Here is a 13409-nt window from a genome sequence, read left to right as displayed (position 1 = left end):
TGTTGGTGTTGGCACGTGGTTCCATGGCTCTCGAGTTGTAGAGGCCATGATACTAACAGTTGCAGAAAATCTGAGAGAGCCTTGCCACACCCACGTGGTGGCCTTGACCCAACTGGAGGGCGTGGAACCACCAATTTCCCTCCACAGCTGGGGGTGGGGGCCGTTCTCATCTCCTTTGTAACCGCCTTTGGACTTGTTCTTGCGTTCATCAGCCAGGTATTTAGAGACTATTAGAAGCTAAGATTTTACAAGAACACTGGTTTGATTCTTCTTTTCCTCCCACTACGCACCTGAAAACAAAGGGCTGTCAATCCCTGCTCTTCAAAACAGTAACCAGCCTCGGGAGGGGGGAGGGGGAGGCAGGGAGGAGGGAGGCAGAGGCCTGTCTTGCTTATGTCTTTTCTCCATTGTGAGTTGGCAGCTGAATGCTTCCATTTCGGGAGCGGGTGCCCATCCGCATCTCACTTACCCATCCTGGAGCTGAGCCTCTGAGCAGAATTTCATTTGGATGCACCCACCATCCTCCCCCTGTTCTTCTCCCTCCCTTGGCCCACCCAAAGCATGCAGGCACCAGGTTCTGCACACTTGAAAAACTTCTAACGCTAGAAAAAGCCTTTTCTTCTTAGGAAAAGGGTTGTCACCTGCGTGATCCAGTGTCCCCAGCATTCAGGACCTTTGCAACACCCCTTTCTCCCTGCAAGCCTGACATCACTTTTTATAGCCCATTCCCCTCACCGTCCCCAAGGGGTCCTTGGAAAACATAAGCCCCGTGGAGCAGAATAAACATGTCAGTCACCAACAACTTAGGGTGAATTTCTAGCAGAGAAAAATCTTTCCTTCCTCCCCAGTTTGAGCCTCTCTTAGACACTAGACCCCAATACAAGGCAGTATCTTGTAAGGGATGGGACGGTGCCTCTCTGCCTTTTCGTAATGTGGCCCCTTTAGTAAACGTAAGAATCTCACACTTGACATAATGTTTGAAATGCTGTTTCTTTTTTCCAAATATAAAGTTATAATATTTAATATGTTTGTTTCCAACTGAAACACTTCCCCACACTGAGATTCTGAGGGTGCTGTTGGGGCGGGTCCGAGCCATCATTGCCTTGGAGAAGCTCTTCAAGGGAGGGAGCTGTCCAGCCCGAATGTGCTAGTGCTGGAGAGGATGAGACCTAAGAAAGTGGGAGCCTTGGAAGGGAAGGCAAGAGCAGCGGAAATTGGACCAGGCCAGGATAAGCTTTGCCTGAGAGTTTCAGCCAGGACAGGCTCTGCCGGACGCCAACAGAGAATGTTAAGGAGGGCTGTGGTTCTAGTTAGAGAGCAACCACTTTCCCTAAATAGCCAGGGTACGGACATGGAGTCGGGAAACCAAGTATAACCCAGCACCCAGTATAACAATAGCCCTGCAAAATTCTGGACAGTTCTTGGCACTGTTTTCAAAGTTCTCTTACCAAAGACAGATCTAGGTTTCAAGAGTTCTGAATCGTACGCAATTTCAGAATGAAACTGAAATTAGGAGGAGAAAAGAAACCCAAACAACTGCAAATTTTGAAAAGCTGACAATTACGGATGTCACAAAATCCAGACAAATGGCATATATTTTTTTCATTGGCAAACTACTATTGCTCTTCCATGATTCTTGTTTTCCTACACTTTTTGGTTGCATCCTTTTTGACCATTTCTTAATATGACAAAGATTTTGTAATGTCACTATATATTAAAAAAAAAAAGAGTAGAAATTCAGCCTTTCCCTTAGGATAGCTGGTTAAAATTTGCTTCAGATTATTGATGATTCAGAAAATGATCTTTTATCTCCACAATTGATTATTGGTGATGCTGTGAAAATTGTTAGAATTATAAATGTTGGGAAAATTTTATCAAGCTTCTTTCATAGTGTTTCTGTGCGTTTCGGGTTTTCTTGTGGAGTGAATAATCTACCTGTGTTTTGAGACAACACTCATTAACCAGTTTGTCACTGATGTCCTGGTAATAGTGACATAGGACTCCTACATGAGGCATTGCACTTCCTGTAGCAATGCAGCACAATAGTCAGGACCATTCCTGAAAGTCACTGTTATCCAGAACACCCAGCAATAGTGTAACAAGGAGGAGCGAGTATGGAGGAGTCACATAAGCCCATCCCCCCCCCAATGAAACTAAGTGTATCCCAACTCACTTTTGTTCAGCTGAAACTAAAACAAATACACAAAAAAATTTGGCCATTCCAACTCCACCCTTTTCTGTAGCACAAAAGGAGTCGGAATAGAAAGCCATGACAGCGGGGTGCAGCTTTGTGATTCCAAGTAGAATGTGAGGGACTGGAGCCAGTCCAGAGTGAGGTCCGCCCAGCCTCCTGCCTGCCCTCCATCTCCCAAGGACCCATCTGCCCAGTCTTGCTCTCTCCAGGGCTCCGTACTAAAATCAGCTGTGTGGAAGTCAAGTCACATCCACGTTCACTCACTTGCATGCACAACCAAGATAAGCACACACACGTAAATCACAAGATGGCGTGATGAGTGCTCTGCAAGGCAAGCCGATCGTGCTTGGAGGGACCCTGGGGGCTTTGCAGAGGAGTCATTGAGATTCCACAGTGTGAAGAGCTAATCCCTCTCAGTTCTTGAATCCGAGACACCACTTTGTCCTCACTCGAATGCCTACAGGGTTGGGTTAGTGAGGCCACGGGACAGACGACTGAGGCCTGTCCCTGGTAAGTAGGGCACCTGGGCTTATCTATGAAGACCGACTCAATGATGCTGGTATTCTGGTTTGTTGCCTGCTAAGCACCTGCCCTGCTAATGGCCTGGGGCTGCAATAGCAGTGACTTCGGCCTCTCTCCAAAGCTCATGTCCCTGTGGTCACTCCGACTCTGCACTCTCAGGACCTTGGTCGCCCACCCCTGCCCTTCCCCTTCTCCCAGTGTAGATATTATATTAATCAACTTAAAGCAGAGGTTCTTAGGCAAGAAGTAGGTCAGGTCTGCAGACCCAAATTCCATGCAGTCTTTTTAGAAAATCTTGACTTTAAGAAGAAGTGGGATAGATACTGCAATAATTAAGAGCCAAATATGACTACCACTGGCAGCAGATAACACTGCACTTTCAATATAAAATAGACACTCGGGTCCCCAGCTGCCAGCCTGACACACCAGGCTTTGCAGAATGAATCTTAAATTGCACCATGTCACTCAGAGCTCAGGAGTTATCAGCATCATTTAATTAACTTTTTTTTGCAAGAACTAACACGTTGGAATAAAATATAAAAATGTAATCCCTGTGCAAACCCACCACTAATGATGGCCCCCAGCAGGGGCCTGAGCGGCACCTAAGCAGGAATCAGGGCTTTATACCCTCTTTGTTCTTTCCCTGAAGTTTTCTCCCTCAGCCAGAAGCAGGAGAGGGGTCAGGGCTCAGTCCACGTTGGCCCAGAAGCCTTGAGAATGGGGGGCATCGTCCCTGCTTCGGGGCCCAGCTTATCTCTCCTTTTCTCCCTAATGTGGTTACCTTGCAGGCACTCACCTGTCCAAACGGCCATGCATTTTTGTTCTTAAGGGAAAAAAAGAGCAAAACTTTTACTAGTCTTTTCCAAAAGGAGCTGTCTTTGGCTGCAGTAACAATAGGATGTCATTACCTACGCATTTCATTTAAAAATAATGTGTGCTTGGGGTCCCCCGCACACACATGGATGGGGAAAGGGAAGGAGGTGTGCAGCAGACACAGGACACGGTTGAGATTCTTCTCAGTGCTTAACAGAGTATTTGCCAAACCACAGTTGGATACAGGCAGGGGCCCTCCCCTGGATGGTACTGACTCTGTCCTGTAGTGCACCAGCAGCGAGGAGGTGGCACAGGTGGCACTAGGATCTCCCCCTCAAACGCAGGGCAGATGTTACAGATGAGCCACAGCGCCCTTTTATGGCTGCACTTGAATTTGGCTTCAGAATCTTTCTACTCCACACTCCCAGCAGCCATCACCACCAGTAAGTGCTGGCATTCAACAGGTAGCCTCCCTGCCATGCCTTCATTAGCCAGGGGACCTGTTGCACCTGTTGCCACCTGTGTGCTAGCTGCATTGCTAGTCCAGGAACTCAAGCGTTCTTGTCTGTATTTTCCACTGACCAGGAGGCATCCCCATCAGGGGTGCTTCCCAGGAAACTGAGCCAGGCGCCGTCAGATAGAAGAGGGAAGAGGGGGTCCCTTCATACAACAAACAAATGTGATGTTTGCTTTATCATCAGTTCTTCAGCTAACTGTTTGTTCTTTTCCCTTCTGTTTTCTTGCTATAAAGAAATAAAGAGTTTAAACATAGGTAAGACGAAACTCTTTCCCGTATAATTTGATATGATTCGTTTGCTTCCTTGTGTTTGTTTTTTGTTTCGTGCTTCTTGTGTGGTGTTGTGTATTTTTATGTAGCCAATAGAGTAACTTTTTATGTGCTGATTGTGTGTTGTGGATATGATAAGTTTTAGCAATTATGAAATGCAGTCAAAAAAGCAACCAAATAAGCTGACAGTAATTAGAATCTCCGGGAGATGCAAAAGCAAGATAATGAACCCTCAGCGAACTTTCATCCCAACTGCTCAGTGCGGTCCGTAATTGGGCTAACAGTTGAGGCAAACTTCTGGCTTTTGTAAATTCTGGACTGGGTTCACAAAAGCTTTAATGAACTGGAAACGGGTCAAAAACTCATTTTCAACTCATTAATAATTTTCCCCCTGGATATATGGTCAGTTTAAAAAAAAAATACAAAGTTAGGTGCCAATCTGCTGGTCAGAATGCATTGGGGATTTTCAGGGAGTTCAGTCACTCTCTAGTACGAAGGGTATAGACCAAATACTTTTGTCTAAATAGCCTTTGTCATTCAATTGCTCCAAGGTTATTTAAAACCACACTGGTACCATTCACACACACAGTATACAACACACACATATGTACCACTTGCTCAGGGGAGCTGTTCTTTACAAAGTTAGGACAACTCCAGGTTGCCCCTGGGTGCACTGAAATGGATATAACATGAGCTTTCTGGAGGGGAAAAAATGGCCTTACTTTTACTTGGAAGAAGAGAAAAAAACAAGCAATATATTTTAACCCTCGAGGGAATACCTCTCTCCTCACGCCTTGAAATGAAACATGGGCAGGGCTTCAGCATGTTAGGTCAAAATTAGACAAAGGGTGGAACCAAGCTGTACAACATCATCCAAGACAGTGGGAAGGTCGTGCGTCAGAGGGGGTCCTTTGCCCCCTTCTTCTCAGGCACCCCCAAATTGGCTGGTTGTAGGCACCCCGGCTGGGTCAAATAAAAAAGCAATGCACTGGAAGGACACCCCCCTTCTAACTCACCCCATTTGCTCTCTGCCATAGCCACGGCAGTTGAGGCATGGCTATCCAGCTTTCTTAGCTCCTGTGCGAGAACTTTGGCTGGAATGAGAAAGAGGCCATGGGGAAGAATGGTTATCCAGCGAGAGCTCACCCCACTCCCTCGACTCTCTGCTCCGCCAGAGATTCTGAAAAGCCCTCTTGGATCAGGCTCCCTAGAAAGACCAGAAGTAATTACCTTGCTCATAGGTAGGCACAGATGTGCTGCAATGCCCTGATTCTTCTGCTGATCAGGCCAGCTACTGTTCATTCAGTAACAATGTACAGCATCTAATTAAAAATGGCATGACTTTTTCCCTTCCTGTCCTAATTCATTTTGTGTGTATGGGTATACGCTAAAGGCTTCGTAGCCAAAATAAGAAGCAGAAAGAAAGGAAAGGAGAGGAATTCAGATAGCCTCTTTCAAACTAGTTATCGGGGCTGGAATTTCAGAAAGACCTTGACTTCTAGTTCAATTATGTGTCTTAATAGCAACCTGAGGAGAAGCTGGAATTAAAGATGGTCTCGGTTCGCAAATGGTTCCTAAAAATAGTTTCCTAGTTCTTTTCTTCCTTAAATCGGGAAGAGCCTAAATGGTGGTGTTTTAATTAGTAATTTACCAGCTTATGTCTACAGGACAAATGCATCCAACACCCTCATCGCCCTCACCTACCCTTCACCTCTCCCAGCTCCTCTTTTCCCGCAATTCCAAACTACAATTGAAAAATAACTAGAAAAAAAAGGCCTGTGTTCATTTTAGGCATAAGCCACGGAAACCTACCCACCACACTGGGGCCGAGAAGCACTCATTGCTTGCATCCCAGAGGCAGTGATTTTAATGACCAGTACGGGAAGGGCACGAGCTCCCACTCTGGTCTCAACCTCCAACCAGGGACACACAATGCAAAGGGAAGAAATTGTGGGGTTTGAGCCGAGAGGGATGTGACTAAATGGTCTGATCTGATTGATTTCTTCATCACAAGGAATCGAGGGCCCAACAGAGCCCAAAGGTGAGCCTAGGGGGCTCCAGCTGGGTCAGAGTTGAGAGTTTTCTGTGCACATCTTCCTCTGTCCTAGTCCGCAACACACAGACCACGTAGACTTGCCACGGAGAAAAAGCTCCAGGTCTCTGAGGCTTCAAGACATCTTCCTAGTCCGTTCTGCACCCTAAGGTGTTTATCTCCTGCCCTGGCCCATCTTGGTCTTCGCCTGTGACCTCGATATTACCCCAGATATAGAAACTGTATCTCCCATTTCAGTAATTCAGATTCTGGACATGGTATCAGCAACACATAGCATTTCTTCACATGAAATGCCCACTTCACTCATATCTACACTGAGGAGCTGAGGCTGAGGACTGGGGGTGGCCCTGGGGAGCCTCGCATGACAAAGTCAAGAAATGTCCCGGGGGCCCCAGGGTTAATGATCTCATAGCCTGGAAGCACTGAGGACATGGATTAAAAAGAGAACATTGTCCCGTGGCTGTGTCCCTCCGCCCCCTTGAGCACGTGGAATCCACAAGGGGGACAGAGGAGGCTGGCACACAACACACACACACACACAGGCAGGGCCAGAGCAGGCTCTCTCACACCAGCTACGTGAAGCAATGGTATGTTGGCCGTGACCTCTCTGATAGCGCAGAATTTAAGTCCAATTAGAAGCAGCTACAAAACCACGATAGGTGAGAACACTGTTATTCTGGTAGGTTCTTTCCAGTTCACTAAAGTGGAAAGGCATTGGAGATGGTGGGAGCATCTGGCTAGGATTTTCGTCGTTGTTCCAATGCCGTGGGCCTGCTGCTCAGCCCCCTTCCCATGTCTCTCTGTGCTTCCCCTACTAAAGCAACAACCCAGCCCACAAGTACTACCTGGCGGTCGACCCTGTGTCGGGCTCCCTCTACGTGTCGGACACCAACAGCCGGCGAATCTACCGAGTCAAGTCTCTGAGCGGAGCCAAGGACCTGGCCGGGAACTCGGAAGTCATGGCAGGGACTGGGGAGCAGTGTCTGCCCTTCGACGAAGCCCGCTGCGGGGACGGAGGGAAGGCCGTGGATGCCACGCTCATGAGCCCCCGAGGTAAGGGAGCCCGAGGTAAGGGAGACTTTCTCTCTTGCCCAGGGAGAAAGCCCCGCTCCAGGGAGAGCCAGCAGGGAGCTGGGCTTGCTCCTTCTCACCCGAGCCCCACTGAGCCCAGGCAGTGGTAAACACAGCTTTCCCTAGAATGATTTGACGCTGAGAGATTGCTTTGGCGTGAGGGCATTTCCTTAAAAAATGCATTTGTTTGAATTCAGCTTTCTTCACCCATCTGTGCCACACCCAGAAAGTGGGAGATTGCTGGCCGCAGGGTCAGAAGGAACTGCCAGCTCCAGGAGCCACAGGGCCAGCTGGGTGGGCTAGAGACAGAGCAGAGCCGGTGGGTGGCCTCCAGCCACTCCTGGGTGTTCATGTGAGATGACATTGCACGCCAATCCAAAGCATAGCGCAATGAAGCAAATGCCCAATAAAAACGGGTACCATTTCCAAGGGCCTGCAGTGGGTGGGAGGGGCTCTTGGAACCAATGAATCTCCATTTGAACAAGGCCAGGAGAGAGTCAAGGTAAAGGACCAATCATCTGAAGGTCCAATTCTGAGAATTTTTAGTTTCCATGGAAGCTGCCAGTAAGGAGTCTTGGGTGTGGGCATTGGAATGAAGATGGAAAAGAGGTAGGAGCTTCTGTCTGCACCTTCCTGGGGAAGTGCTAGGACCGGCACCCCAGGGCACTGACGTGCTAAGTGGAGTCCAGGCTTAATTGGGAATGCTTTCTGGAGGACGTGTTCTGAAGTGTGGGCCTGCAAGAATCGTTATTTTCTCAACCTCAGTGTTGCAATCAGTTGTGATGGGTAGTCGAGTCGTTATCACCCATAATTTCGCAAGCAATGAACTTGGGAAATAACTTCTTCCCTAAAAAGAACATATGCAGCCCTGACTGGTGTGGCTCAGTGGACTGAGCACCAGCCTGCAAATCCAAAGGTCACCGGTTCAATTTCTGGTCAGGGCCCCTGCCTGGGTTGCAGGCCAAGTGCCCAGTTGGAGGCATGAGAGAGGCAACCGGTCTGTATCTCTCACACACTGATGTTTCTCTTCCTCTCTTCCTCCGTCCCTCCCATCTCTCTAAAAATAAATAAATAAAATATTTTTGTTTAAAAAAAAAAAAGGCAGATGCCAAGCTATTTCCCTGTTCATTCATTTGCAGCCCAAGGTTTGTGCTTCCGTTGGTTGGTTTCACAGCCAGCACCCAGGGATAATGCAGCTCTCAGCACAGTCCTCATTAGGAAGGGCATCGCCTTAGGAGGCTGAGAACCGCTGCTCCGGGGGTGATAGGCCACTCAGTGAGGTCCGGGAAGATGATGCCCAGGAGGCAACCCCACCACCACCCCACAAGCCCTGCCTCTCATCCAAAGACACACTCCCACTGTTTGTCTTGCTCAGGTATCGCTGTAGACAAGAATGGCCTCATGTACTTTGTCGACGCCACCATGATCCGGAAGGTCGACCAGAACGGAATCATCTCCACCTTGCTGGGCTCCAATGACCTCACTGCTGTCCGGCCACTGAGCTGCGACTCCAGCATGGACGTAGCCCAGGTGGGACCCTCTCTCTGTCTCTCTCTCTCTCTCTCTCTCATTTCTCATCACTAAGCCACACCTGATTCTTGCCCTGATATTCTCACCAGCAACCTGTTTGAGTGGAGTAGGAAGGGGAGCTAGAAATGGAGATCACAGGTAGGTGAACTTGAGATGAACTAGACAGCGAGATGGAACGGGAAATGTCAGATAGGAGTGAGAGAGAGAGAATTCTGCTCAGAAAAGTGGGGCAGGTGGCATTCTCCAGCTGTGGCCGATTACAGGGTAGGAGCCACTGTGTAATTACCTCCCTTCTCCATCATTATTGCAGGTTTGAGAAGGTACTATACACTGTTATGTGTCGATTGGAACTTCCCTGTTAATCTGAAATGATTGCATCCGCACTATATAAACCTTTATTTTGTGCAATAATAACTGGAGCAGAGCCCTCTGTAACATTCCCCCAAGTGAGATCCCTTTACTCTAGGCTCCTACAGTGGCAGAGGACACACACAGCCTCGCTTGAATGTACAGCATAAGAGACTGGACTGTACCATACAGATTCAAAACAGCCTGGAATATACGTCTACCCTTCCCGTCAGGGCCCTTTCAACCCTCCATCAACCCCATTAAGTTCCGCTTAAATTCCGCAACAAACCGACAGCTCTCCACTGAGGTTTTCATTTCAAATTCTGCAGAGAAGGGGTGTGTTCTGCCCAGTTCCTTTTTTTCAAGCAGACACTCAGGTTGCAATTCGCTGGCCAGCCTGGGCAGGCCCTGCCCTTGAATCGGGGCCACGTTCCAAGGTGTGTGGCTTCTTTTTGTGGATTAGATAAGGGGTCTTCTTAAAATGAACAGAGCTGCCTCAGGCCCATGCCTTGGTGAGCAGAATATGGTACATTAGCCCCTTATGCAGTGAACTGCCTGTACTGCTATCCGAGACGGCTCTGACCCTAGTCCACTCACCTGGGGCCAAGAAGAGCACCATGGGGAGAGCTGGTGACCTACTGTAGCCACAGCTGATGCTACAGGAGGAGATGGTCATTACACAGTCTCTTCTCTGTCGTGCACAGTCAGCACGGGCAGTGGGCCAGTGGTTTGTGACAGGCATGTCTCCATACAGGGTGTTAATGAAAAAGTCCTTTTCCCCGCCGCGGTGTGAAACCAATACCAGCGTCCTGGACGGTTAAACATTGGGCATGTTAGAGGCTGTTCTTTCATCGAATGCTGTGTCACCCCCAGGTTCGCTTGGAGTGGCCGACGGACCTGGCCGTCAACCCCATGGACAACTCCCTGTACGTGCTGGAGAACAACGTCATCCTGCGAATCACCGAGAACCACCAGGTCAGCATCATCGCGGGGCGCCCCATGCACTGCCAGGTCCCGGGCATCGACTACTCGCTCAGCAAGCTGGCCATCCACTCTGCTCTGGAGTCAGCCAGTGCCATCGCCATTTCTCACACGGGCGTCCTCTACATCACCGAGACGGACGAGAAGAAGATCAACCGCCTACGCCAGGTAACCACCAATGGGGAGATCTGCCTTTTGGCCGGCGCCGCCTCGGACTGTGACTGCAAAAACGACGTCAACTGCAACTGCTACTCAGGGGATGACGCCTACGCGACGGATGCCATCTTGAACGCCCCGTCGTCCCTGGCCGTAGCTCCTGACGGCACCATCTACATCGCAGACCTTGGGAACATTCGGATCAGGGCGGTCAGCAAGAACAAGCCGGTCCTTAATGCCTTCAACCAGTACGAGGCCGCGTCCCCTGGGGAGCAGGAGCTGTACGTCTTCAACGCCGAGGGCATCCACCAGTACACTGTGAGCCTGGTCACAGGGGAGTACCTGTACAATTTCACATACAGCGCAGACAACGACGTCACGGAGCTGATTGACAACAGTGGGAATTCCCTGAAGGTCCGTCGGGACAGCAATGGCGTGGCCCGCCACCTGCTCATGCCCGACAACCAGATCATCACCCTCACAGTGGGCAGCAGCGGGGGTCTCAAAGTCGTGTCCACGCAGAACCTGGAGCTGGGCCTCATGACCTACGATGGGAACACGGGCCTCCTGGCCACCAAGAGCGACGAAACCGGGTGGACGACGTTCTATGAGTAAGTCCGTTTAGAACGTGTTTCCCCAGAATGCTTGTCCTGCCCTAGCCCGCATCAGAAATGGCCACAGTGTGGCTTTTAGAAATGCTGGTCCACATTGTCCTTCTAACATTAATGTCTGCTCTCCCGGACTCCTCAACCCTGTGCACTGTTGGGTCTCTGATATGGAACATTCTCCCCGAACAGTTGGGAATTCCGATTGGTGGCTTGCCGTGCCAGTGTCAGATGTGGGACGCGCACAGCGCCCCCCGGGAGAGCAAGTGTTGATTAACCTCACTGATTATTCCTGTTCGCTGTGCGAACGGAAATTAGAACCTAAAAGGCAAGGTCCTGGGGGGCTCCTGTAATTTGCCAATAGGTCCAGCCACACGCTTGATTGCACAGACAGGTAGATAAACTCCAAGTTTCCTCTTCAGCAGGAGCAGATCAATACGGATAAAGCGCTAGGTATATTAAAAGATGTGAGAGCTGGTCATATTTCCCCTAACAATTATCTCATACTTAATAGTCCTGCCGTTTGCTTTGCCAGAAAGCTGTTTTCCCTCACTGCTGCAGGCGGAGCTTGGTCGAATGGTCGGCCACTGCGGGTATTAACCAGTGGGACTCCGGCTGGAGGATATTGCTAAGACCTCCTTCTGCCAGTTGGTGGCAGAGACTGGGATGGGATTTTCAAGGGTCTGGCTCTGCTTGATGGGGAAGGGTCGAGTTAACTTCTGCCTATTTGGAGTCCTTGCTTGCTTTCTGTCAAGGTGTTGCTGCTAACCAGGAATTGAGTAAGTCAGGGAGGGGTTGTCAAAGAGGGAAAGGTGGACATCGTTGATCACTCCTAAATCTTGGAGGGTTCACTTTCTGATTGTATTGACAATGGGTTCGGGAGAACGTGCAGGAAGCTGTTGCCACCTGCTGGAAGTTTACTGTATTGCAGAACTGCTTTCCTGGACTCTAGCTTGTTTGGGCAAAGCTGTGGTTCCCAGACTCTGGTAGCATCTAACGCCCTTCAGGGCACAGAAACTTGATCCAACTTTATGGTACAGTTCCTCTGTCCCCGAAGGCACCATCCGAATGCCATCTGTAGCTCTCACACCCACTTAGGTCAAAGCTGTACAGGGACCCAAACGCCTACTATATTTTCATCTTCTAAAGGCCGGACACGTTTCAGAGATCACGTACCTGTGGGCTCACCAGGTTGGGGAAGAAGCCACATCACTCCCAGAAGGCAGGTCTGAAAGAGGCCTGACTCGGAGACTGGAGCAGGTGTGGGGAGTGCTGGAGTGCCTGCCAAACTCTCAGAATGGGGGAGAACAGCCAGTATCTGAACTTAAAATTACAACCAATCTCTCTCTCCATCACACACCTTCCTTCCTTTCCCTGCCCCCTCCCTCCTTTATTTTAAAACTTGGCATACTTTATAGTTTAACTTTTAGGGGGGGTTTGCCCTTTATCCAGCACATACATTTGTGAGGACAGGGATTTTCACCCATTTTGTCCTTAGCAACGTCCCCAGTGCCTCGAACAGCAAGCATCAAGCACACAGTAGGCGTGCAGTGAATACTCACTGAATCAGTCAGTCCAAGGCAGCCTCCAGCACCACACAGACCAAGGTGGGCCTGGTTCTGTGGGGTGGCCCTGAGGCCCCATTGCAAGAACTCACAGTGACTTGCAATTATGCGTGGGCACGTTTACAAAAAGACCTGAGTGCACAGAACTTCTCTGTGGGGGGACGTCAGCATGGCTGCAGGCCACTGACTCTCCCTTGAAAGTTAAAGAGAATGTGTTTCTCACCCTGTTGCCCCTGAGATTCCGGTCTCAACCCCAATCCTCTGTGCTACAAAAGCAGAATCTCTGATTCCTGCTCCTTCTGTTAGAAGGAGCAAGGCAGCCTGCCCATGGCAAATGTCCAGGTAACACAGGGGATTGGAAGTGAGGCCTGGCCCGGGTCCCACAAAATAAGCACCTGGGCACAGTCCCTCCTGTGCAAGAGCTGGGGACGGTGTCTGTCACTGGGAACTTCACTGGGCTCCCTGTACCGAACACTTAGAACTGCTGTTTTAATTTTTATTGAGGAAAGTTTGACATATGAGATTATATTAGTTGTACATGTACAATATCATGACTCAGTATCGATATATATCAAGAAACAATAGCTATAATAAGTCTAGTTAACCTCGATTACCCTGCAATTGTAAAACATTTTTTCTTGTGATGACAACTTCCAAAATCTACCCTCCTAGCAGCTTTTGAATACGCAGTACAGTATAGTCACCATGCTGTGCTTTACCTCCTGTGACTTATTTATTCTGTAAGCAGTTTTCCCTCTTTGACCCCCTTCACCCATTACACCCA

The 13409-nt window shown here is 49.3% G+C and overlaps 1 protein-coding gene across 1 annotated transcript in view; it reads left to right on the top strand.

Annotated features, from left to right (window-relative positions):
• TENM2 (teneurin transmembrane protein 2) overlaps positions 1–13409 on the top strand; it is an 860793-nt gene that overhangs the window by 806816 nt on the left and 40568 nt on the right. Inside the window, exons 20-23 of the mRNA XM_037167968.2 lie at positions 4281–4301; positions 7190–7422; positions 8816–8970; positions 10192–11066. Coding sequence (XP_037023863.2) covers positions 4281–4301; positions 7190–7422; positions 8816–8970; positions 10192–11066 — 1284 coding nt within the window. The remainder of the gene's footprint in view (positions 1–4280; positions 4302–7189; positions 7423–8815; positions 8971–10191; positions 11067–13409) is intronic.

Source organism: Artibeus jamaicensis, unplaced genomic scaffold, assembly GCF_021234435.1.
Source record: "Artibeus jamaicensis isolate MK-2021 breed Jamaican fruit bat unplaced genomic scaffold, CSHL_Jam_final contig_432, whole genome shotgun sequence".
In the NCBI taxonomy this organism is placed as follows: Eukaryota; Metazoa; Chordata; class Mammalia; order Chiroptera; family Phyllostomidae; genus Artibeus; species Artibeus jamaicensis.
Note: the sequence above shows the minus strand (reverse complement) of the source record. Positions and strands in the feature narration are given on the sequence as shown.